General features: G+C 44.3%; 1 protein-coding gene across 2 annotated transcripts in view; it reads left to right on the forward strand.

Moving 5' to 3' along the window:
* The first annotated feature begins 604 nt into the window (after positions 1-604).
* SLC18B1 (solute carrier family 18 member B1) overlaps positions 605-25,828 on the forward strand; it is a 759,286-nt gene continuing 734,062 nt past the window's right edge. For both annotated transcript variants that reach the window (XM_069606672.1, XM_069606673.1), the window contains exon 1: positions 605-753. In XM_069606672.1, the coding sequence (XP_069462773.1) occupies positions 708-753 (46 nt within the window). In that variant the 5' untranslated portion in view covers positions 605-707. The remainder of the gene's footprint in view (positions 754-25,828) is intronic.

The following is a 25,828-nucleotide window of genomic DNA, read 5'->3' on the forward strand; positions in this document are numbered from 1 at the left end:
CAAAAGAACTGAGGAATTGGATCCTGCATGGACCTATTTTATTTTGATTCCTTTCTTATTTTTGAATATTTTTATTTTAGTATTTCCCAATGTTCATTAATTATAATACATGTAATCCACCTATTAAATTAGATTCTGCTTCCTTGCATGCCAGACTTGTTAGGCCAGTCCTTTCGTTAGAATGGCAACAGACTTTTTAATGGTTCTTTAAACTAATTGTGATTCTTAGGTTTTGCCATGCACTTCTAAAGTCCCGCTCCCAAATATTGTTTTGCGACTCCTCGGGGCCCCGTTCGATTTCTTAGCCCACAAAATACACAAGTTGGCTCCCACTCCAACTTTCCTAGACAGCAGGGTCATAAAAAGAGGCGGAGTCAGAGTGGTGTTTATGGTGATCACAACAAGCACACCTAATTTACACAGTTTACTTTAACAATTGAAACAAAAGACTATTGGCTAAACAATAGCGGTCTTATGAAATCGCAGGCGTGATTTCTTAAAAGGATATCACATTTGAAAACGGGCGCTCCGCGTTGTGGAGCAGTGATTGCACGCTGCTGCTCTCTGCTGGCGCCAAGCCTGCCTTGCAAGTCAACAATGCTGCTCTGTCCAGTGTGAAGCCGGAAACTGGGTACTGCCCACACACAGCACGGCGCTGAAAGGACTGGACTACGGGCGACTCGGGCTGTCAGCATCGACCTGTTGCCATGAACGACACCGCAGCAGAGCCCGAGGGCATCGACGCCCTTCCAGGTAAGAAGTTGAGGACCCCCCTCACCCTACTTCTCTGACTGCCACCGCGCTATAAAGCCCGTTACAAGGGTCACCAGCTCCTCCTGGAAAGTTCTGTTGTTTGCATGTTCCCGCAGTGTCATCGGAGTAGAGTTGGCCAGCTGCACATCGCGAGAAACTCGAGCCTGGCGTGCTTCCCGCGGCGGCACCATCTCTGCACAGGAACACTGCTTCAGAGGCGCATTTGTTTCTGGGCGCCAATTCGCTGCGAACAGTGTATCTGGCTGTTATCCTGCTAAGGTTACTTGTCTTGCAACCTGTCTCATTTGTTTGACGGGAAAGCACCGGTATTTTCATGATTAAAAAGATGAGTGAAGTCACCGCACAGTGAGCACGCTAATCAACATACAGTTGGTCATAACAGGGAAATGCCACCCCAGCCCCCGAATATTAGAACTAATCTGAAATTGTAGCCAATTAACGATTTGCTGGCATGTTCTATTCTAATCTGCAATGACTAACCGCACTCGTTTAGATTCAGTTAAAAACACATGCATGCAAAAATGATCTATTCCTTTTGGGAGACGTTAATGCTGTCCCGAATTTTATGTTGTTGGGACCTGCAGTGCTCTGTTATGGGGAAATCCCGAACTACAAGTCCCAGTTTGCCCGGATAAAACCAGGACTAGACTACAGTCTCTTGAATGGAATGGATAATGTTGGCATGTATATACAGATATAGATAAAGGGGTGTTGTGCATTAATCGTGCTGATCAACTCATCAAGCAGCCAAGAAAAATATACTTTATCATCAACAAGCTTGAAAAGAAGCATGCCATGGAGATCTCACATGGGTTAACCCTGCCCTTTTAATGAGTTTATAACTCATGTCCTCTAGTGGACCTGACGTTGAAAATGGTTGACCAAACCGGATCTAACAAATAGTAAAAAAATGGCATACATTTTCTGATGTTGGGGGGATGGGGGCAGGCTGACTATCCGTTAGCCCCCCTCTAAATAATTGCTTATAACTACTGTTCTGTGGCAGATCTAACTTTAAGAAAAAGGTTGCTCAAACTGGATCTAACAGAACAGCTAATTTTTTCTTAAAAGTTCATGAAAAGGGGGTGGACTAACCCAGGTGAAGTGAAATGGGTCCCCTTAATGAGGAGGGGTCTTGAACCTAGTACATTCAACCAGCATAGGTCCCAGCATATAGAAGCCCGTGCAGTTGGTCCCTCTACCTCTTCTGTAGTGCTTATTAACAACCTTCACAGCGGATCAGGAAACTGATGCACCTCAATTTCCAGTATGCCAAGCAAGAGGGCAATCCAATCTGCTCTTGTCAGCCATTTATAACTAATGTAAGGCAAGACCTCCAGACAATAAAAATCGCTCTAGGGGAAAAAGTCTCAGTGCACCACTTTGTAAGGAAAACAAGATTTATTTTATAATACAAAAAGGTATCAGAAGGTCCTGTAGAACCAAACTGACACGGAGCTCTCTGTTAAGTCAAAGAAAGTACGAGGCTTTAAGGAGATAGATCGTCACTCCTGACGTGAACACTATACAGTGTTAATCCTCCCCTCCGCCCCATTACTTGGTTACCACCTATATGCATAGTACCAGTCCCCTGTAGTCCCTTGGCCGATTAGCCACATCCTAATCTACCCCTGCCCTCTAACACATGGTTCCTCTATTCTGTCACCTTGGTTCCCACTACTGGGTTGCTGAGTTACCTGGAATGTTACCTGCCCCATTTGCCTAGTCACATGGTGTGCACCTGGCAATTGGCATGAGCTCAGTGGACAACTCTGAGGCCAAACTGGCCCTTTGAAATAATAGTGTGCTCCTCTTGATACCAGACACGCAGGTGCCCAACTGTGCAGCCCCAGCTCAGGACTAGATGTGTATCACAAATCGCAGAATCATCTGCTCCTCACTCCCCTTTTATCAGTTGCGCACCCTGGGTGCACCTCCTTGCTCTTGGGGACCACATTAATTGGCCTAATACCGATGGATTCATGTACATCTGGCATTTGAAATGGGGCAGCCATTGTCCCGGGGGGCGCTAGTGCCCTAAATCTAAACTGAGCATGTTGGCAGCTCGAGACATCTAACCTGGCTCCCATGGGTTTGTCCTTCTGGACGGACGCAGCCCTACCCTTGCTCTGCCGTTCGCATTCCATTTTGGTTTCACAGGCCTACAGCTGGATACACTTAAACCATTATCTGTTTGGCGTGAATGCTACTATTCTCAGCTTCGATCCTGGGGCTTGGGGAAAGGGAGACTGATTCGAACTCTTCATTATGCCACGCTGTTACATCTCCAACAGAGAGTACAAAATGCTAGGCCTCACTTCCAATATGGCAATGTTCCATTGTTTTCCCGCACCTAGGCCCTATGTCTACATCCACACGTTACACATTTTATTTTGCTACCGCTACACAATATCGACCATGCCGTATACCTGGGCCTACCTAAGCTTCTAGAACTACTTTAAAGATACATTTGTTGCTCCCCTACTGCCGTGCACCTTCACTTCCTCGTGTGCTAATAGATTTTTGTTAACTTAAATCATTTGACCTTTTATGAGAGCTGTAGGTCCATCCCAACATTAAGTAAAAAAACTGGGTGGGTGAGAGTTATAAATGATACTTCAATTACTATATTTTTTATCTGCATACATTTTAAGAATAGTTGTGCACTGCGAAATATGAAACTGTTTTGTTAGAGCTGAGTAGCATTTAGAAAAGGTAATGGCATCTTATTATAGCTCCAAGAGGTGGGTAACACTTGGGATCAAGTGCTGTGTAATGATACACTATTGTATTATGAATGGACATGGCCATAGATGGCATTGAATATTTACATCACCACATCCGAAGAAATAGAGATTATTAACAGCCCAAATGCATCGCCAAACAGGGAAAAGGACCCAAAGTATCTGCCGAGTATGTGGGACGATGGGAACACAAATGTAATCTGTGGAGCACAGTTTATTAGTTTAAAGCAACGCACTGTTAAGCAATATTAAAAAAAAATGTGTAAGTGCCAGAAGCTGTCGGGAAAAGGAAAACCGACCATGCTCCTTCCTAGTAATAAAATGTTATTAAATGAAGATGAATCTCTAAAGGTGTGAAGACATTTCTGCCGCAAGACAATTCCTGAGGGGATGCACTTTCTTAAAAAATGACAGCTGGACAGGGGGCTGGCCCATTCATTTGGTAGGAAAAGATACCTTTCGTCTTGGTGGCAAACCTAAGGCCCTGTTAATCCATATTGTGAGCGATGTACTCATTCTGCAATGTGTTACCCCCAGAGGATTCCGAGGACCTCTAAACTACAGGGAAGACATTTTTCTTCCTGTGGAGAGCTCAAGTGTTGGCAACAATTTGCAGACTCGGATGGACAAGACTGTACATAGGAGTGTGTGCAAGCGCGGGTCCTGAAGTATTTGGCCGAGAGGCCCATGATGGGTAGCCAGGGTGGCATAAAGGACATAAACTGACAAACTAAGGCAAACACTCGAGGGACAACCCACAAGAAGATGAGACCAGAGACATACAAGTGGAGAGTTTAGCTGAAACGCGTTTTTCCTTGGAAGTTCACTAGGACATTTGGGAGAAGCATAAGTTAATGAATCTTAGACAAATCTGATGGGGATATTCATAAAAAATGGTAGCCAGTGAAACTGAGTCGATTGGGCTACTGTGCCAAGTAAATGAAACGCAAGTGCAATTTTTGAAAGCTGTGCCCTAAACCCCTGTCATGATTTGAGGTGTTAAAAGACAAAGGTAAACACTCCTGATCCATTAGATGGCCTTTATCAGCTCACGTTATGACTATCGGTTTATTAATAGAACATTAAACTATAATTTTGCTATAATCCTGTTCCTCCCCTCCCCACCCCCCCCCTCCCGACAGTGATGACGACTATAAGGCATACATCCTTTTATTTGTCCTACCAAATCCTTGGTGGAAGTTAATAAGTAAAATCTCCAGGTGCATACGTAAATAACTTGTTTTATATACCACCCATAGAAACAGGACAGCCTGATGGCAGGAGAGGAGAAATAATTTCGTGGGGGAAAGCCAGTCTTTGCAAAAAACTGCAAAGCAAGAGACTGAGTAATGTTATATGTGGGAGAGGGAAACATTGCATTTTTCTTTTATACTGGGGATAGAAAGGAAAGTAGTGATCCACTAAAAGTATACATATTTCACTTACATGGAGTGTACTATAAGTAGGACCATTTACCATACAAAGGGAAGAAAGAGGATGGGTTCGAAGGGCACTTCTAATCATGGACACTTTCATTCTGCCTCCGGAGCCGGAAGGCGATCCCCGGCCTCACTCAAGGGACTGGCCTACTTAAAGTGATCGCTCAGCGTTACTTCCTCTCTGTCTCTCCTACATGCACTGCTGAGTGCCACAGCACCCCCCCTGCCTCACCCTCCACCCTTGATGGAGCATGTGTCCCTCGGACCACCTGGGCACTCCATGATGGCCGCCCTGCGCGGTCCACAACAGCTGTTCCAGCATGCCCCGTGACCTCCGGAAGATCACGGATTGGTCTGGGGCCATGTTTTTCTTTCATTCTGCCGCCTGAGCCGGGAAGGCGATCGCCAGCCCCACTCAAAGGGCCTCCATCTAAGGGCCATGTCTGATCCTGTCCGAGCCTGGAGAAGCCTTGTCCCGTCCACTGTCCACCAACCACCCACCAGTATCATTCCTTTGGATCCGTCCTTTAGCTGTGGTATTATACTTCTTCAATACCCATACAGGTAAGAGTGCCTGCATTCCAACATGATGCATACAGTCTTCCTGTTCCTCTCAGCGTGCCTCTACCCCAGTTGTGTGTCCTTCCTTTTGCATTCCTCCCGCCCTCCCCTTTTGACTCTCGTCTGCATGTCACAGGCTGCCTCTGTCCCTCCAACATCCCTTGGTTCTGGTTCCGTCTGGCGTCTTTCATTGGGTTCCCATCTTGGCACCCCTTCCTGTGATACAGATGTATGCGTTGCCTGGACATTCAATTCAGTGTTTTACACCTCTGTACCCCTCGTGTGATAAATGTAAGCTTGCCTGGACACTCAAAAATCATGGTGTTTTACACCCCTGCGCCCCTTCTTGTGATACAAATGTATGCTTCACCTGGACACTCAAACCTCATTGACTTCACATCGCCTCGGTGTGCTGAGTGCCTATCCTTACCACCCCTCTCCCCACTTTTTCCTTTCTTTCTCTACCTAAAGCTACTTGGCACTTATGATAGTCTCTTGTGTTCATTTTACCCTCCTCTCCCCTCACTCCTAGCTCTATGTATAGCTTTTGCATTATTGCAACAACAGTCAGGCACGTACAGTCATTTTTTGTCATATGTTTTATTCAGTTTGTCTCTTCCTGTTTCTATGTTGTACCTCTGCACGCATAGCACTTGCCCATTCAGAATTTCCAATGCATGTTATGAATGTTAACTTGTTTTACTCACCCTCCTTCCCTCCCTTGTGTTGGAGCGCTTTGACGTTTGTGCTAAGTGTATAGGTGCTATATAAATGATAAATACATTCTTTAACACTCTAACCTTACTGAGCTATGTCTATTATGAAAGAAGCTTGAATATGGCGAAAAAGGAGAGGACATATGCACATGTGTTTTGCGACAACCCTTAATCTCTTATCTTCTGCCCACCTAAACACCCAAAGGGTTGAAATAGTCATCCAACAGAGGGTGGGAGAGTCAATATTTCCTCTTTGTCTTTAATATAATCTAACCCCCACATAAAACAGTGAGGGGTATTAGTCATCCTGTGTAATGACCATAGCCCTTCTATTATTCAAGCTTAAATCGGCAGTATGATACGGCATGAAACATTAGGTGTTTGTATGTGGAACTCAAAAAGGAACTTGTTTGGTAGCCAGATGCCATTAGACAATATTGAATATACCCACTTCATCTAAATGTCTGTGAGATCATGCACGTCCCCCTACGTGGACAGTTACAGTTAAGGAAACGGGAACAATGGGGATGAGAGACACTGGTAGAAGAATCCAAGGAGAAGGCGAAAGGAGGGTCTTTAAACGGTTCTAGATGTGTACATTTCTGCTAGCGAGATCTAAGGAAGACCAGGGGAGGCAAAAGACAACCACCTCTGACATCATAGAACCTGAAATGGGTACAAACCATGGATGGTGAAAAGTCTACATATGCCAAAAACTCTTTCGGAGGAAGAATACCATACTGGGTAAGGGTGAAAGAAGTTAAGGAAGCATGTGGAAAGCCTTGCCATCTATAAAAAATACAACAAAAACAGACAATTCCCCCAAAATGATTTGCTCCTCACAGGAACCTGCCTGGTACCTTGCCATATTGAAAACAAAAGGATATTTTGTGACTGGAAATTCCAAAAGATGAAAGAAAGCCTCGATTCCTCCACCCAAATCCTTTGAGTAAAGATACAATTTAGTGAAAGCGCACGGGAACCTTGTGTGGGGATGTGGTCTTTGGGAGTTTATGGGGACAAATATTTGAAATATTGCCCAAAAGCAGGACACCAAAACAAACTGCTATAAGTGAAATTATTCAGCCGAGCAATTCTTTGGACACCACCTTTCAGGCCACGGTGGAACAAATCGAGGTAAATATTTAAAAGGCAAAGTCTTGTCTCCTGGGGAAAGAGATATGGATATGTTGTGAGGTAGTAGAGCATCTTGCCAGCAAGAGTGTGCTGAAACTCTGTCATTGGCTGCTGACTAAGCAGGTCTGCTAGTGATGGCTCCCTCTGGTCGAATATCATGGTTCATGATAAGGCTGGTGGCACTGTGAGCAGAATCAAGCAGGCACTGCTTCTGTAACGCCAATCCTAGAGGTTGGCAACAACCAAAAGCACATTGATGAGAATTGTTGCTGCCTCAGCCTAACTAGAGTGTACGTATAAGTCAACTATCACACTGCATTATATTACTTGCTCAGAGAGCAGAACTGAGACCGCATCTTGAGGCAGCTCTAGTTATTAATGAAATGAGGCAGGGAACGCATCCAGGAGGCTTCATCACACCATAACCCATTGTTCGGATAAACTCCCAGGTATGCCAGAGGGCCACTAGGTATTCGCAGACTCTCGGAAGCTGTTAAGGATTTTAATCAGGCGACACACACCTTCGTCTCGGCCTAGTATGTAGCGCGCAACTGAGATGCTTTTCTCCTCATTTTATGCTGATTCATTTTGAGATGGTACACAACTCGTATCACAACCCCTTTTCAAATACTCCGGGTTAAAATGGACCATGAACCAGGCTGGTTGGTAAAATGCAATATTTATTTATTTTAAAATTCAAAAGGAATCATACAATTTTTAATATGGGGCAGCAATCACCAGTGGGGTGATAATTACAATGCGAATGTGAGTGATGCACTGGGTTTAACCTTCTAGTGGAACAGATGCACAGCACAGCGGAATAGGAGCACTTTATGGTTTAGGAAAGATAGCACCCAAGTTAGGATTTCCCCCTGCAATGTTCCCTCAACCCACAAATAATCAGTTCTGATTTCCCCCTTGCAATGTTATGAAATGATACCTGGAAATGGACCATACTCACAGCCCACTTTTAGTTTTGGGATTTTTGGACCGTCAACAGGGTCTGGTCACTACACGGTGGCGCGGCTGGCAAAGAGCTGGGCCGTTCTGGTCACCGGATGGCACTTCTGGACTGGCAATTCTGGTCACTGGATACTAAAGGTCATCTGGATGGCAGTATTGCAGGATAGCAGGATGGCAGCGGGCATGCAGTTAGTGGGCAGCAAGCCAGGCTGGTTCAGGATGCAAAAGGTACCACAGCTTTCCCCTTTTTAATGGGAGATTAGTGGGTTTTCAGATTTGAGGCCTTGCTGGGAATAAGATCAGCACTGCTTGGGTTTTTCAGTGGGCCCTGGAGTAGGGTCAGCAATGCTTTGGCCTTGTAGTTGGGGTCTGGAATCTGGATGATGAATGGAACAGGAACGCAGCGCAGGAACTTCAGGAAGAGTGTGTGTTGAGTCTTGTCAGGGACCCTTATTTATAATACATAGTGACATCATCGAAGTATATGGCTGGGTAGGGACTGCTAAACACGCCTCTATCAACTGGATTTGGCAATCAATGTTGACTGCCTCCCCTAGGATGTGACTCAGTTTAGGGGTTGTACTTTTATGAGGTGAAAAGACTTCCCACAGACCTTTTTGCCAAAATTTCGTCATAACAGAATGTACATATTTGTACAGTTGTGGCATATTACCCAATGACATGAGCAGGTTACATATTTTATGCAGACCATTCCACTCCAACTCTGAACTCTGTGAGACATTGTTTCGCCCCTCTGATACATTTTGGTAATTTTGAGTAAGATTCGGCCTAAAATTCCATAACTTTATACACATGTGTAGTTTATCATAAGGGATGTAAGTATAAACATTTGCATTGGCATCATTGATACTTTTCCTATAATCCCCAATACTTTGCCATTTCTATTCCCAAGGTGTCTTTGACTTCTACAATGTCTCTAATTATAAAACACAAAATCACTTTTAAACTGCGAGATTTTTACATTTTTACAAAGTCTTGCTGCAGGATAAAAGTCTTTAAAGTTTATTTATAAAATAGTCTTTGGAAGCAAATGGCAGTCCTTTGTCCTGCCCTGGACTTTATTTTCTTTTTCAGCTACCACCAACTGTCACTTCCCCCCAGAGGGAGGATGGGTTTTTCCAGCTTGATTGAAGGTTTATTGCCGCTTATCCACTTCACACTTTGATGTCCCAGAATTTCTATTGAAAGAGGCCCCTGCCCAATCTGAAGTCTGATTAGTATGTAAAGTTTCTTTGTCCTGGTCAGTCAGTTTTCCAACCTAGCAATTATCACTTTTGTGTCCTGGAAGTTTATGGTGGCTCCCTTCCTTGGGGGAGGCCTTAGCTCTGCCAACTAGAATAACTTGTTTTTGGAAGCTTTCAAAATCTAGCCAAGTCAGTTTAAAACCTTTTTATTTTCTTTGGTCCTGAATAAAAAAAAAAAAGCCTGTGGAATAAAAACAGCCCATATGTGTTTCCCAGCAGCCAACCCCATCTCATTGCTAGGCACAGACAAGCTTTCATTCAACATATTACTTTTCCTTTAAAACAGGGATTTATTTTTCTTTGGTTTGCAAAGCCCATTTTACACATGTGGTGAAAACTGCTAGCATTTCCTTTCAAATTCGATTTTGCCATCAGACTTCCCAATATTGTCTTGCAGCCATAGTTAGTTTCTTGTACCCAACAGTCTGTACAAGGCAAAGGTCTCCTGGAATTGACACGTGCACAGAGCTATGATTTCTTTTGCAGGGTTCATTCCTTTGACACTTTGTAGCACGAAATAAAGCGTTTCCCATGCACAGCAGAAAGTGAAGTTTCTTGAGCATTTTGTTCCAGATTTGGCTTAACAGGGCCCGTCATTCAGAAATCCTGCCTGGTTTTGCTGAGGCACAATGAGCTATACTGGGCATGGTAGGGCCTTATTGATCCCATTGGTGTAAGAAAGAACAGATGGAATTAGCATCAAAGCAGCATTTTTTAAAGGTGAAAACATTTCGTTTTCAATGGGGATTTTGGGGTTTCAGCAAAGCAGTGCTGCCTTTTCACTTTATTCCATTTGTATGTGTCAGAACACACTGCCACGCTCCTTCAGTGTGTCCCCTGGTTCCATCATGCCTGATGTGTGCAGCCATCTTTTTGTTGCTGCAAAATGCAGTTTTGAGGCCATAGCGCTCACAAGAGCCAGCACAGCCATTTTGGTGTATCTGCACAAATGCAGCTTGGTGATGTGGAGAAATACTGTTGAGTGGGTCAATATATCCCACATATCCCCACCCCTGACTTCTTCTGAGATTCCAAGTCGCGGGAGAATCGGGCAAGTGGGATTCCTCAATGGGGCAAAGCAGGATCAGTCGGTTATGAGTCCTTCTGCCATTAGATAGCAGTGCGTCACGCTCCTCTAGCTGTCTCTGGTTGGAACGTGGACCGACACCCACAGCTTTCTGTGAGGTCTTCTTTTATGGTGTTGAGCGACACCCCGGATTTCCTTTTGTTTCTCCTTTCCCGGTCCCCAGGGAGGTCCTCCTTGGTAGTGAAAACGCAACCAGTACAAATCTATGAAAGAAACACAAACTGGTTACTACAGTTTCCCACTAACTGCCCTCCCAATAGGGTTGACAGCAGTGGGATACGCATACGTTCAATACTGACAGTTTACAATGAAGAAAAATACTCTGTTACATAATTATATCTATAAATCCTATTGATTCCCTTCTAGGTCTTCTTTTTCTTATTCTCACGTTTCAGATGTCTCCTCTATTTGATTCTCTCTGGGCTCCTCAATGTGTTGCAAAGTATGCTTAGGGTGACCACTCTTTAACTGATTAACATGGACCCATTTTTCTTCTGTCATTTTTCCTTTGGGGATGCAGATTCTGTAATTTCAAAAGGACCGCGCCAACTGAGCAAAAATGTGCGCTCTTTGGTCTGGTTCCTTTGGAAATTGTACTGTCTCCTACTTGGTATTCCTTTTTGGTTGTTTTTAGATCATATTGAGTCTTCATACCCTCTGCAGATCTTTCTAGATTCCGCTGAGCGTACGCAAAAGCATGTTGAAGGGGTTTTCTTAGATTCTCAACATACTCATGAGTTGTGGAGGCGTTTACCAGTGTCTGCTCCTTTGTTCTATAGAGCAAATGCTGAGGTAACACCATCCTTTGTCCAGTCATCAGCTCAAATGGAGACCTCTTGGTTGCAGAAGAAGGTGTAGATCTGATGGCCATCAGGACAAGCGGTAATCGGATGTCCCAACTTGGCCCAGAGTCTGCCACAAACTTTTTTGGATGCTCCCAATGGTTTTATTGTACATCTCAACTCCACCACTAGAGGACTGGCGGTAATGCAATGTGAAGTTTCCTTTTTACCCCAAGTATCTCCCACATCTTTGTCATCACTTCGCTAGTGAAGTGACTTCCTCGGTCTGACTCAATCCTTTGGGGTAGGCCAAAATACGAGAAGATGTGATTGATCATCAGGGCAGCTGCTATTTCTGCCTTGCAATTTCGGGCCGGGAGACATTCCACCCATTTGGTAAACAAGCATGCTACGGTTAACATGTACTTGTTCCCCCCCCCCAGAGGAGCGAATCACGGGCCCGATGAAATCTGCTTGTAAATCTGACCAAGGCAGTGATATCCCACGCTTCTGGAGGGGAGCTCGGTGATGTTGGCTGAAATTGTGCACACACAAGACACCCCTTCAAGTATTGGTCGAGGTCCTGCCCCATGTGTGGCCAGTATGCACCCTCTCGCAAGATTTCTAAACTAGTGTGAAACCCCTGATGACCGGCTGTGGCCGCGTCATGGGCGTGACTTAGCATCAGGCTTCGGAATGAGGTAGGGACCACCCACTGGTCACAGCCAGATATGGATCTCCTTACCAACAAACCGTTTTGGATTCGGAACATTTTTGGACATTACATCAACACTCTGAGGTCCTCTTTCCCAATGTAATCATTATCCGTCAGAGGAAAGTTCTCAGGGTCCTCAATGTGTTGACAACATTTACCAATAATCGGATCCCCTTTTTGTGCCGTGATTAAATCGGCATCTGGGGTCTCCTTACTCCACTGGGCAGTTGAGAGTTCATTGTGAGCATTTGTTTGGGACCTAGTGATCGCAGTGACCTGGATTTCCCCCAACAGGGACTCTATCTCAAGGAGATCCCCCTAGATGGCTCTGGTTTTGGCCAGCTGATCAGCTAGGTCATTTCCAGTTTTGTCTGGTCCCTCTATTCTGGAATGACCCCTGATCTTCTTTCAATAGATGGTCATCCCACTAGAGCTGACCAGATCATCATTATTTTGTATTAGCTTGCCATGTTTAAGCGGTTTGTTGTTAGCACATAGCATGCCTCTGGTTTTCCAATTAACCAGGTTCTCCACGAACCCTTTCCGGACATAATCTGAGTCGGTGATTATGACCAGTTCGTGGAGTTGGTGTTGGACGGCAGTGAGGATGGCCTGATGAACTGCCATCAATTCTGCCACCTGACTACTACGGGGACCGACTTTTGTACCCAGCAGAGGGTTCCGGGGCATCATTCACTCAGGCATTCCCAATGCCGGCCACCAGTTCCTTTTCCCCGTTGTTGTCAACATGGTAGTAGCACCCGTCCACATAAATTGTGGGCATTCCATCGCACTTGTGCTCTTCATAGACTTTGTGCTGGGAATTCAGGTACGCTTCCAAGTTGTCCTTGGTTTTAGGACTTTCGTCCTTGAGACAGTTTTCTCTGGCACAATCATGCAAGTCAGCCAGACCTTGCGCGAGGGGACTCTTCTTGTTTTGGCCATATCTGACCTCCACAGGAAAGCCTTGCATTGACAGAATCCAGGAAGTAATTCTGGAATTACTCACATTTCCGGCGCGGATTCTGTCACTTTGGAGGTATTGCAAAGGCTGGTGTGGAGTCTCCACTATGTGTTCCCCCTGGATTAACGGGCGGTCATTTTTTAATGCCCACACCATTGCCAGGATTGCCTTCTCACAGTCGTTGAATTTTTCCTCCACAGAGGATAAAGTCGTGCTTGCATAGGAGATGACTTTATTGACCTTGTCATGCTTTTGATATAATACTGCTGTCAAGCATGTATTCGAGAACCGTGTCTCCAAGAAGAACACCTTATTTTTGACAGGGTAAGCTAGACAAGGCGCTGGTGAGAGGCTTGTTTTGATTTGCTTTACTGCCTCGGCTTGTTCTGGACCCCACTCCCACTTGACCCCACCCCTTCAACAGATGGATCAGGGGTCTTGTGACCTCTGCGTAATCCTCAATGAACTTCAGACTGTAATTAGTTAGTCCAAGGAGGCTTCTTAGCTCCCACAGAGTTGTGGGGTCTTTAAGTTTTATGAGTGCTTCCACTTTCTTCTCCTGGGGACAGAGACCCTCAGGAGTAATTTCATGTCCCAAGATGTTGACACGGGTTCTGCACCACTGCACCTTTTGAAAGGATAGTTCTGCTCCGGCAACCCTCAACTGTGTCAGAACATAACGGATTTCTGCAATATGTTCCTCCACAGTTGAGGTTTTTATCAGGACATCATCTACATAGGCCAGGTTACCCCTTTCACCCAAGTCGGGCATGGCCTTATGTAAGAAGATGTTGAATTTGTTGCCGGAGTTGATGTATCCGAAGGGAGTCTGGGTCCAGGTGTCCTGCTGCCCCCCAAAGGTAAAGGCCAGCTTGTATTGGTCCTCCTTACTGATAGGCACGGTCCAGTACCCATTGGTCATGTCAATGGCAGTTTATAACTTTGACCCCTGGATCTGAACCAGCCCCTGGTCAATGTAGGGGAGAGGCCATCGGGACATATGGACCCATTTATTCAGCTCCCTAAGGTCAGCACAGAGTCTCCACTGGCCGTTAGCTTTAAAATCCCCAGCACCGGATTATTAAAGGTGCTGTGGACTGGACGAATTATCCCACGGGACTCAAGGTTTTTGATTATTTCCGTCAAGGACTCCATGGATGCGAGAGGCAAGCGGTATTGCTTCACAAACACTGGAGTAATTCCAGGGTCTGTGGGAATTGTTGTGTGGATTTCGATGCGACCACAGTCATACGAGTCCACCGCAAAGAAGAAAACCTGTTTCAACTTTTGCTTTTGCTCCCGAGTCTCACAGGCATCAGCTAGGTTGATTCGCTCTTCAACCATTTGCCTGAAGCCTGGAAAGACTTCTGGTTTTGCTATCTCAGCGGCCTCCTCGAGCTGGGTGGAGAGGTCTCTGGTTAGAGTATTGACTTGGACAGAGGGTTTCAAGTAGGAGAGGCAGTCATTGTGGACCTGGAAGATCACCTCATCCTGCCTGATGTCACCGGTCACCTCTTCCTCACCGTAAGGGCAGGAAGAGTACACCAGGAAATTCCCCCCTTGCCAGGTGAAGATCCTGTCTGGTGTTAAGTCAATGTCACCATCACTGTCAAAACAGTCATTGTGGATTGGTCCTATCAGTTCATTACCTAGATTAATGGAAAAATGTCGGTCATCAACCGCCATTCCAATAATGGTGCCTGCGCCCAGAGTGATACTCCTAAGGTCACTGTTATCCATCAATATTGGAATGGTGGTGTGTTCTACGAGGACCTTGTTCACACAGTCTATTAGGGGGGACAACCTACACAGTATGTCATTCCCTAGTAGACAGGGTGTGCCCTCTGGAGTCACGACTATGACCGGGTGCTTCATCTTGTGCCGCCGAGTTTTTATTTCCAAATCCGCAGTCCCCTCGACAGGAATTTCATTCCCATCGATGTTTTGGAGTTGTCCAGGAAGAAGGATGAGAGGGATCTGGTATCTCCACCCCCCCCCCCCATCTTCCTGAATTTAGCTGCTCAAAGGCCCTTTTTTACAGAAGAGTGACTTGGGATCCAGTGTACATTGCCCTTGCACTTGGACCGGGGCATGAAATCTACCCTCTTTCTCCGCCAAAGGGCAAAGGTAATGTGCATTTTGGGCCATGGTCAATTTCCTTATTTTTGACTCCGACACAGGGGTAGTTTGGGCATAATTCTGTGTTGGAGATTGGGATCTGAAAGAAAATGTTTACATTCGGATATTTGGGGAGTTTCGGGCTCCCCTTTTTCTGATTCTGGGCTGCCCCCCCAACCCCTTTTTGGAGGCAGCCATCATTGGTTGGTGAGGTTACTATTGGGTTTCCTGGATGCTCATTCTGGGGTTCAAGAATGGGCGATTCTGACTCAGTCCCCACACCCACCCAGTCTTCATTTAGATCTCTTGGGACCCATTTTTCTTTGGGAGGAGTTCCCCCGTCCCTGAAGGAGAAGGTCTTTTTCCCAGAATCCTCCAAGGTTTTTTCCCTTCAAATTGGAGGACACTAACATCCTCCACAAATGGGCCTTTTTGAGTTCTTTATTTCTCCTACCCGCCCTCTGTTCTTTGGGTTGCAGATTTTCGGGGGCAGGAGATTTTGGTTCTGGTTCCTGGGTGTCCAGGGGATTTTCACGAGTGAGGAAGGAAGCTTCCTCTAGGGCTTTACACCTCCCTTCCCCCCCCGTGCCTCCTCCTCTGGAACCAGTGAGTTGTCAGGGTTCTCGTCCTGTCATTGTTCTGGGGTACCAGACCCTTGGTTTGTGGGGTTCTGAGCCACCATGTTCATCTGAGGGTTCTGTTGAGCCCTCAACATGCAACCCAGATCCTAGGTTAGGTTCTGGACCTGGTGCTCCAGTTGGGACACCCGTTCCGGCTGCTATGGGGGTCTTTGTTCAAATCTAGGTGGATCACAGGAAGGGTAACTATCCCTTCTCCCGTAGTACCCTGGATATTGTGAGTTTTGGTTCCCCTCCACCCTTGGCCTCCTCTCTCCCGGATTGGGTTGTCTGGGTTCCTGAAATCGGGGAATGAAAGGAGGGTTGTCCTGCAGGTTGGGGTTTTGTGAGTATCAGGGAAAGAAACTTAACCCAGCATTTGGGGGATTACTGCCCTCCTGAGGGAAGTTTCCCGGGGCGGTACTTATCTGATTGGATCCCCCCTGGAGCTGGGGGAGTCCATACATACCCCAAGATTGGTTGGGTGCCCTTGTATCAGCGACTGATATAATCAGGGGAGTTAGGGGTCCCATTGGTGGGATTACCTCCCCGACTGCCACCTGTTTGAGACTGGCCTGAAGGCCTTCTGGGTCTCTGATTTTGTGTAGGTACATTTTTAGGCTCCCCCATCTCTAGGTATAAAATGGGGGCAACTTTCACCTCCGCTACCTTAGCAGCAGCAGGGGTGTTGGCTGGTTTGGGGTTCTTGGCCACATTTTTTATTTTCTGCAGGTTTTTGGACTTCATAAATGCGGGTCGCAGCTGGGTCATGATATACATGAAAGAAGGTGATTACAAACTCCCTGCTATCCGTGCGCACCCTCCTAGTGGTTTGTGCAAAGGCGCGTTTGAGCTCCTGCACAAATTCTCGTGGGGCCTGATCTTCCCCGCACTGCAGATTGTAGGCCGCTTTGCGAGCCTCTTGGGGGTTTCTGTGGGTGGAAAAGTGTTTCAAGATGGCCGCCCTGTAGGTGGACCATCTTGAATGGTTCTGGTCCTCCAGTCCAGCAAAGAAGCTCGAGTACTCTGGGAAGAATGTCCATTTTGCATACTCTATGCAGTTCGCGTTGTCTTTCAGATGAAAAGTGTCCATCATCTGCTCATAGAGCTCCTAGTGTTCCCAAACAGAATATTTTGCTTTTTTATGGTATGGGGTGATTAAACTCCTAATGGCCTTAATCTGCCTAATGGGGTATTTTGTCATCCTCGAGTTTGTTTGCCTTCTTTTGGCTTAGTCACCTGAGTCCACTTGCCCTCCGACTCAGAGGCACTACTACTTGAGGTCCCCTCATGATCATCTAGGCACTCACTGCTTCTGTGAGCTTGAGAGGGGCTCGCAGAATGGAGGGGCCTAGTTTCTCCATTCCTGTGGTACTCAGGAGAGTAGTCTTCTGACTCTTCCCTGCTCCCAGGGTTGGCAGAGTATTCTCCCCCCCCCCCACTGCCCTAATTGGGTAGAGGTCTTCAGGATGCTCTTTTTGGGCCCCATTTCATTTGGTTTTTCATCAAATTGAACCAACTGGTCCCTTGGAAAGTAATATTTCTGTGGATCTAATTCCCTGACCCTCCCCTCATAGGAGACTTCCTTGTCAGAGACATCAGCCTTAATGTTTGGGTATCTATACAGGGACGCCCGTCCATCACTTTCTGTGGGGCGCTGACCTGTCGGTTCCATCATGCTTGGCCTATTAAATTCTGATGGCCTCATGGCTTCTGGCTCATGTGAACCGGCAGCCATGAAGTCAGCAGTGCACAAAGTGTTAAATGGATTTGAGTCCCTTAGTACAGAGGTCCTTATACTATGATCAGGGTTGCCCTGTCCCTCTCTACCTGTTCAGGGTCCCTCCAGTTAGGATTAAATCTAGCACCCTCTTTCTCCAACCTTGCTAGTTTCTCCTTCTCAGCCCCTACTTCTTGATAATAAGCAAATATCTTAGCCTTTTACTCAGCTATCAAGGCTTCGCTGGCCTCTATGACCCGCTCTTGCGCTGCCATTTTGTTTGTGGAGCTCATCCTTTTCACAGAGGGCCTCATTGTCTCTCTGCGCATCCTGTATGGTTTGAGAATAATGAGACAATTTCTGTTGCAGGAGACTCACCTCCTGAGTTTGTGCATCTTTGGTTTGGGTGTTCTCTTCCAGAGCACCTTCTACCCATCTGGCGTGCTCCAGTAGATTCCCATACTCTGTTTTGAGTTCATTTAGTTTCTGGAGGGCTAACTCACTTCCCTGTAACTCTGTTTTTAACTTGCTTATTTCCTGGCCTAGGGCGTCTTTCTTCTGACTTAGGGTGCCCCTCTGTTCCGCCAGGTCATCCCTTTGTTTATTGATGGTATTGGCTTTCTGGCGCTCTTGATCAAATTCTGCTTGAGAGTGGAGGTCTCTCATAAATAATTTATTATTTTCCTCTTTCAATTTCTCTATCTGATCTTGTAATGTAACTATCTGCTCTGCGCGGTCTCTGATTTAACTTCTATTGACTCTCTTGCATAGAGTCAACCTTTTCCTTACACTCCTCTTTCAATGCCTCTAATTGGGTCTCTTGATCTGCATTATTTTGCTGTTGGACAGCCAAATCTTCTTTTAATTATATGACATAATTTCCAGATTCTACCTCCAACTTTTGGTTCTTCTGTAATTTTTGTTCTGCTAAATTCAGATCAGTCTGGATTTTATTTAATAGTTCAACTTGATTCTGCGCAATAGTTGTGTTTTCCTCATGCCTTTCCCGCATCACTTTCATGTGGAGATACATGTAGGCTGTGATTCTGGCAATTTTGATTTGCTCCACTTAAATTTTTGGGGTCATACACAATTCACTCAAAGCTTGGTGTAATAGGCCACTCTCCTGCCACGTGTCCAGGTTCATGGCGATGACCTGTTGTGTTATTTCTTGTCGCCAGACTTTTTCATCCTGTTCTGGCCACTCACCTCTGACAAATAGCTTGTGCAGAAGGTGCTCCCTAGCCATATTGATTTCTACTACAGTCATTTTGGACATGTTCTTTATTTATTTATGTAAGGGTAACCTGTATTCTATCGCTTTTCTATCTATTTTGGGTTGATTTTAGTTTTACTTTAAGAAACAGGCCTGGTACTTAGAGTATTTGTTTTTGGGAGTCGCTTGTACAGTATAACCCAGTATTCCAACCATAAAGTATCACTACTTTTCAGGTTAGTCTGAGACTGTCACGGGTGGCAACCAAACTTGATCCCCGGCACGAGCCCCCAAATGTGTTAAGGATTTCAATCAGGCAACAAACACTTTGGTCTCGGCCTAGTACGTAGCGCACAACTGAGATGCTTTTCTCCTTATTTTATGCAGACTCAATTTGAGATGGTACACAACTTGTATCACACCCCCTTTTCAAATACCCCGGGTCACAATGGACAATGAACCAGTCTTGTTGGTAAAATGCAATATTTATTTATTTATTTATTTTAAAATTCAAAAGAAATCATACAATTTTTAATATGGTGCAGCAATCACCAAGGGGTGATAATTACAATGAGTATGTAAGCAATACACTTGGTTTAACCTTCTAGTGGAACATATTCAAAACACCAGGAAATAGGAGCACTTTTTGATGTAGGAAAGATAGCACCCAAGTTCGGATTTCCCCTTGCAATGTTCCCTCAACCCACCAATAATCAATTCTGAAAGGATGGAAAGACACAGCAGGTAATCGGGAATAAGATGCAGAAAACGGAATCCAAATGCGACCTTCTCTTACCAAATAAGAGTGGGAAACGGATTTTAAACCCCTTGCAATGTTATGAAATGACACTCGGAAATGGGCAAATAATTAATGTGCGGTTAAAACTTTAAGGTAAATGCAATTTCTCACTAAAGCAACAATGCATAGACACTAACAATCACAAGCTATGGCTTACCAAGAGCATATAATTCGAAAATGAATGGAAAGTTTAAAACTTGTTGCAGCAAAATGACACGTGTAAAAGTTGCATTTTCTTAATTCCCGTTTTAAATTACCGTTTTAATAAAAACGGGTGAAATACTCTAGTCAATGTAGAACACAACACCATACTGATTTGGAGTGCGGTTTTTGGGTTGGGGGATAGATATATATCACAGGGATACTCTAGAGTTGAAAATAGGTCTCTAGCTTTGAAACTGGATAAGTTATGCAAGATATAAAAAGGTGCGCTTTGAGTAAAAGGAAGCTGTGAAATAGGAAAGGAAATCAGTTGTGACAAGAACCGTTTTACTCTAAACTAGAGTATTCAGACTAGACCACCAAAGATTGACACAATAAGATCCAAGGTTGATTTGTGACTTCAAGCCTGTCACCCTAGCGCCCAACCCTTTCGGAAACTAGTCCGATCACTCGAAATAGGACTAATGGTTTAGGCTTACACAAGACAAAATTGAAAAGAGATGGCGCTGAAAGTCACGGGCAGGGTGCACAGATAATTTTAACAGTTTTAACAAGTTGTCAGGATAATGATAGGATGGCTTAGAGAGTGGGAAAAGGACAAATGCACGACAAGTAGACTATGGATTTCCATGGGGTAGGGATTATACTTACACTCCACTTTTAGTTTGGGATTTTGGACCGTCAATGGTTCTGGTCACGACACAGCGGCGCCTGGCAAAGGACTGCTGGGCAAAAGACAGTTGGGCAGGTCGGGTCACCTGCTGGTTATTCTGGTCACTGGATGGCACAGGTACCTCTGGATGCAGTTAGTGGGCAGCAAGCCAGGCTGGTTCAGGATGCTTCCCAAAGAATAGCACAGCTTTCACCTTTTTAATGGGAGATTAGTGGGTTGACTCTGGATCAAGGGCCTTGCTGGGAATAGGATCAGCACTGCTTGGGTTTTGCAGCTGGCCCTGGAGTAGGGGCAGCAATGCTTTGGCCTTGTAGTTGGGATCTGGACTCCGCAGGATGAATGAAACGGGAACGGAACGCCGGCGCAGGAAAATCAGGAAGAGTGTCTGTCTAGGGTCTTGTCAGGGACTCTTTATATAGAGCATGGTGACATCATAGACTATATTGCTGGGCCGGCTTAGCTAAGCACACCTCTAAGCAACTGGATTGGGCAATCAATGTTGGCTGCCTCCCCCAAGATGTGACTCAGTTTAGGAGGTTGCATGTTTTGGTGTAAAAAGACTTCCCACAGACCTTTTTGCCAAAAATCAGTCCTAAGAGAATTTACACATTTGTACATTTACAGCACCCTAATAAATGACATAATCAGGTTACATATTTTATGTAGAGCATAGCAGTCCAACCCTGTAATCTGTGAGACATTGTTTGGTCAGTTTAATACTTTTTTTAGTAATTTTGAGTATGAAAGATTTGGCCTAAAATTCCATAACTTTATATGCATGTGTGGATGATCATAAGGGATGCAAGTATAAAAATTTGCATTGGCAACATGAATGCTTTTCTTGTAATCCGCAATACTTTGCCATTTCTAATCCAAGGTGTCAGTGAATTTTACCATGTCTTCAATGAAAGCCCTTAAAATCAAATTTAAACTGTAACATTTTCACATTTCTACAAAGTCTTGCTGCAGAGATAAAAGTCTTTAAAGTTTATTTATGAAATGGTCTCTGGAAGCAAATGGCAATCCTTTGTCTGTCACTAGACCATTTTTTTTCCTCTTCAGCTGCCACAAACTGTCATTTTCTTCAGAGCAAGGTGGGGGTTTTCCAGCTTGATTGAATGTTTATTGCCCCTTTGCCACTTCACACTTTCTTGTACTGGGAGTTCCATTATCAGGAGTTTCAGACCAAACTAGATTCTTTCTAACGTAGTAATTATTATTGGGATGTTAGTCTCTGCTGAGAGTCTTTATGGTGGTTCCCTTCCTCTGGGGAAGCCTTGGCTCTGCCAACTGGAATAACCAGGGTTTTTTTAGAGCTTACAACTCCAGCCCAGGTGATTTAAAACCCTTATTTTCTTATTTTGGGTCCTGAATTAAAACAAACCTGTGGAATAAAATAGCCCATGTGTTTATTCTCACCATCAACAAAACCCCTTCACATTGCTAGATAAGGCATGCTTTCATTCAACAGTTTTACTTTTAAACCAGCATTTTTCGCCTTTTTAGTTTGCAAAGCAAATTTTTATACAATTGTGGTGAAAAGCAGGCATTTCATTTTAAATTCGGTTTTGCATCTCCATCAGATTCCCACACTGTCTTGCAGCCATAGTTATTTTCTTGAATGCAAGAGTTTTGTTTTGAAGCACAGATGCCTTGAAATCGACATGGCTCAGATAGCTGAAGTTTCTTTGAACTACTGAGCTTTGATACTTTGTAAAGAAAATGAGCGCGTTTGTCATTCAGGAATCATGTTTGGTTCTGCTGAAGCACAATGAGATATACTGGGCATGGCAGGGCCTTATTAGTCACAGTGGTTTAAGAAAGGACAGATGGGAATAGCGTCAGAGCAGCATTTTTAAAGGTGAAAACGTTTCCTTTTTAATGGGGATTTTGGGCTTGCAACAGGCAACGCTGCTTTTTCACTTTATTCCATTTGTATGTGTCAACACTGGCAAGCTCCCGCAGTGTGTCCCCTTGTTCCATACTGCCCAATGAATGCTTGGCAAGATGGTGCATCAATTTATTTTGTTGCTGCGAAACGCAGTCTTGTGGCCATGGTGCTCACAGGAGCCAGCGCAACCATTTTGCTGTTTCTGCGCAAATGCAGCTTGGTTTTGGCGACATTCTGTTCATTGGGTCAATGTAGCCCACACCATATGATTGCCCTGTTCCCTGTTGCTTGATCTTGTTAAGAGATTCAAGGAATTAATCTTTGAAAATTCAAATAGTAATGAGATGACCTCCTATTACATGTTGAATTTGGAGTTGCAAAGATAACGATGAGCCAAATACAACCCCAAAACATGTATCTGTCAATATCAGTGCACGTCAGGATTAAAGAAGGATTAGTGGTCCATTAGGATGTATACGAATTGCTCTAATAACAATTGATCGCGGGTGAACTGCTTGCGGGAAAACTGATCGAGTTTATCAGGTCAATTGGGTCAATTAGGACATGTATGCGGGGGGAACCCCCCCCACCCAATCCAAAAAACCCTGCAACCCCACCCACCCAATCCCCTTATATTATTTGTCATCCCAAACCCACCTCACACATATATAAAAGAACTAAGATACAGGTAAAGGTCAGCTGTGCAGAAGGTCAATTAGGACCACTAATATTAGGTCAATTAGGACAAAAGGTCATTTTGAAAAGGTTAATTTGGGTAATACCGTCCATTATTTTCTGGCTTGGATTAAACGTAAAGACCAATAAAATGCCAGTTTAACAAACTCGGGCATAACCTCCTCTGCTTCAGTAATGTACTTGTTTATAAATCCTATGCATCTCTTGGAAAGCAAATATAGGGGAGCAAGTGAGTAAAACAACAACCGTATACTCTGCATAGGTGTTAATGCATCCAGAAGGCACATACAACGTGTAGATGGAAGTCTTATACAGTGTTGAAATTGATGGAAAAAATCAAGACCTCTTAATCACACCAGCACAGTTTTTCTTAGTAAATCAGGTTCTCCAGACCCTAAAGCCTACAGATAATTAAGGTCATGTTATGTGATGTCGGTGTTACCGACCAGCCAGAAAACCAAATGGAGTCATGAAGAGGCTGCCAACCGGGCCAGTCTTCACTGCCTGATCTGGCAGGTGACCACATTAGTATGGGGCATGCCCCATGAAATTGCAGCCAATTCTTCATTACAGATCAAGTGCAGCCAGCCTAAATATTCCCAGCTTTAGATCAACATGTGGTGTATTTTTCGAGGAGTCCTTGGGAATGCCCTGAGAACTGTGGTGTGTGTGAAGTGATCTCAAAGAATTCCTTCCAACGCTTGGAGAAGGGTCTTTAGAGGTACCATAATAGACGTATGGAACACCATGTATATTTTTGTAAACTCTCTCCTGCCAAGCCTTGCAGGAATATTTGCCATCCACCAAGCACCTGTGCCAATAAATGCTGGGCTGCAAAACCCAAGTTTACCTTCCTGGATCAAGCATAGACTAGCAGGCACACTCTTGACACGGACCCTGCTGCATTCCAAGGACCAAGTTGAGCAACAATTTAGATGCACCCTCCGTCACGAAAAGTGGAAAGTTATTGTTAATTGATCAAATCACGTAATGTTATTAATATTTTATGAGATATCTTGGAGCAGCGAAACTTCCACTGCCATGTACCCTACACTGATCTCGCAGACATAGTTTGAAATTATTCTGAAACACTGCAACGATTTATGAATTGTACTTCCAGATAAAAGGTAATACCACAAAACATGAATACATAAATGGATCTGACCTATTATGCAGTCTGTCTTTTGATAAATTATGTGCTAGGGTTTTAGCAAAATAATTTACCTTAGTAATGATAAAAATGGACCCACTCAAAAGCGAAATATAATTGTGCTATATGAGAAACCATAGAGGCAACAGAATCCTGTCTGATCCACATAGGAGACCATGATAGGGTTTATTATTATTGTAGTATATATTATGCAGAACCTTCATTTCAGGATGTAATGCAGTGTTGTTCATAAATACAGGGATACATTAGTTTGTTAAAGGGTGCAACAGACTGGCTTTATTCAGGCAGAAGCAGGCAAGGTTGGGGGCCAATATTGGACAAAACTGGTCCTTGATTAGCTGCCGAGATTCCTAATATCAATGGCAGCCTGTTATTTCTGAGGATTATTCTAGTATGCCCGCACTCTCGAACAAGGCACATTCATGCCATTATATCTATTGTACACCTCAAAAAAGTGTTCCTAAATGGGAATCAATATGCATCAATTCAATTTGGCTTCAACCACTCAGTGATGTTCAGTAAATTTGACTGTTTTCATTAGATTAATTTATGCCAATTGGTCTAAAAATGTTTCTTTTGAGCAGAATCCGTTTGATCTACATTTTACATTTTGTGTATTTTTGTTTTTGTATTGAGATTTGTTCCCCTTATTTAGGACTTCATATTATTAGTTTACTATTTTTATTTTAGTCGATTTAAGTTTGATTAAACTCTGGAATGAATGTCAATTTATCTCGCTGTTCAAAAAGTGTTTTTTGAGTTGTCAATTTTGTAATTGTTATCAGCGTTTATGTACCTACATGTACTTTAATAATGTGTTTGTTTCAAAATAATTTGTATTGTCACTTCTGTATATGCAAATCTTGATGAATTCTGTCTATGATTAGACTCATTCAGATGGCTCGGCAATAGGTTTTTGATCTTTCAATCGCTTTTGCCAAGTGTCTGACCTAGCACCTGGCAGGATGAGCTGGATGAGTGAAGTGGAGCTTGGAATGTGGTGTGAGGCCTGAAACCTAGGGTTCATTGAAGTTCCATTGGATGACGGTTGAGAGAGGCAGGGAGAGAGCCAGAGGGAGTAGAAGTTACCTGCTCTCCTTACTTAGCTTCCTACCTGCAACTGTAACAAGTGTTAGGGAGAATTCTCTGTTAAGGCTAATTTCCCAAACCTAGTGAGTCCCCCAGCAGCTTTGCTGGATTTTTGGGGTTTATTGTTTTTCTCCAGCTAAGAGTGAGACTCTTTTTCTACCACTCTTAGACATGATTTGAGATATCCTTTGACTTTGTAATGTGTTTTATGGGCTATGGGATCTTTTACTCCATAGGGCTTCATGTGTTTTTGGGATGCGTAACAGCACCCTCAGTGCAGTAACACAGGGATGTCATAGTGACCCCCAAACATAGACTCCATACCCTGGGACTGATTACTGTCTCCCCGGGCATGTAAAGTCACCATTGGCTTTATAAGTCCAAATTTGTGATCAGAACCAGTACAAACCATCATATTGTGGAAGTACTGGAAGGGGTTAATTAGATTACCCCTGGGTCTGTTTTCAAGGGGGCACTGTGCAGTCCCCCCTTGTTGAGTTTCTGGCTGGTGGCAGTGGTTACCATGCAA

Source organism: Ambystoma mexicanum, chromosome 4p (genome assembly GCF_040938575.1).
Source record: "Ambystoma mexicanum isolate Mex_15411 chromosome 4p, UKY_AmexF1_1, whole genome shotgun sequence".
NCBI classification, from domain to species: Eukaryota; Metazoa; Chordata; class Amphibia; order Caudata; family Ambystomatidae; genus Ambystoma; species Ambystoma mexicanum.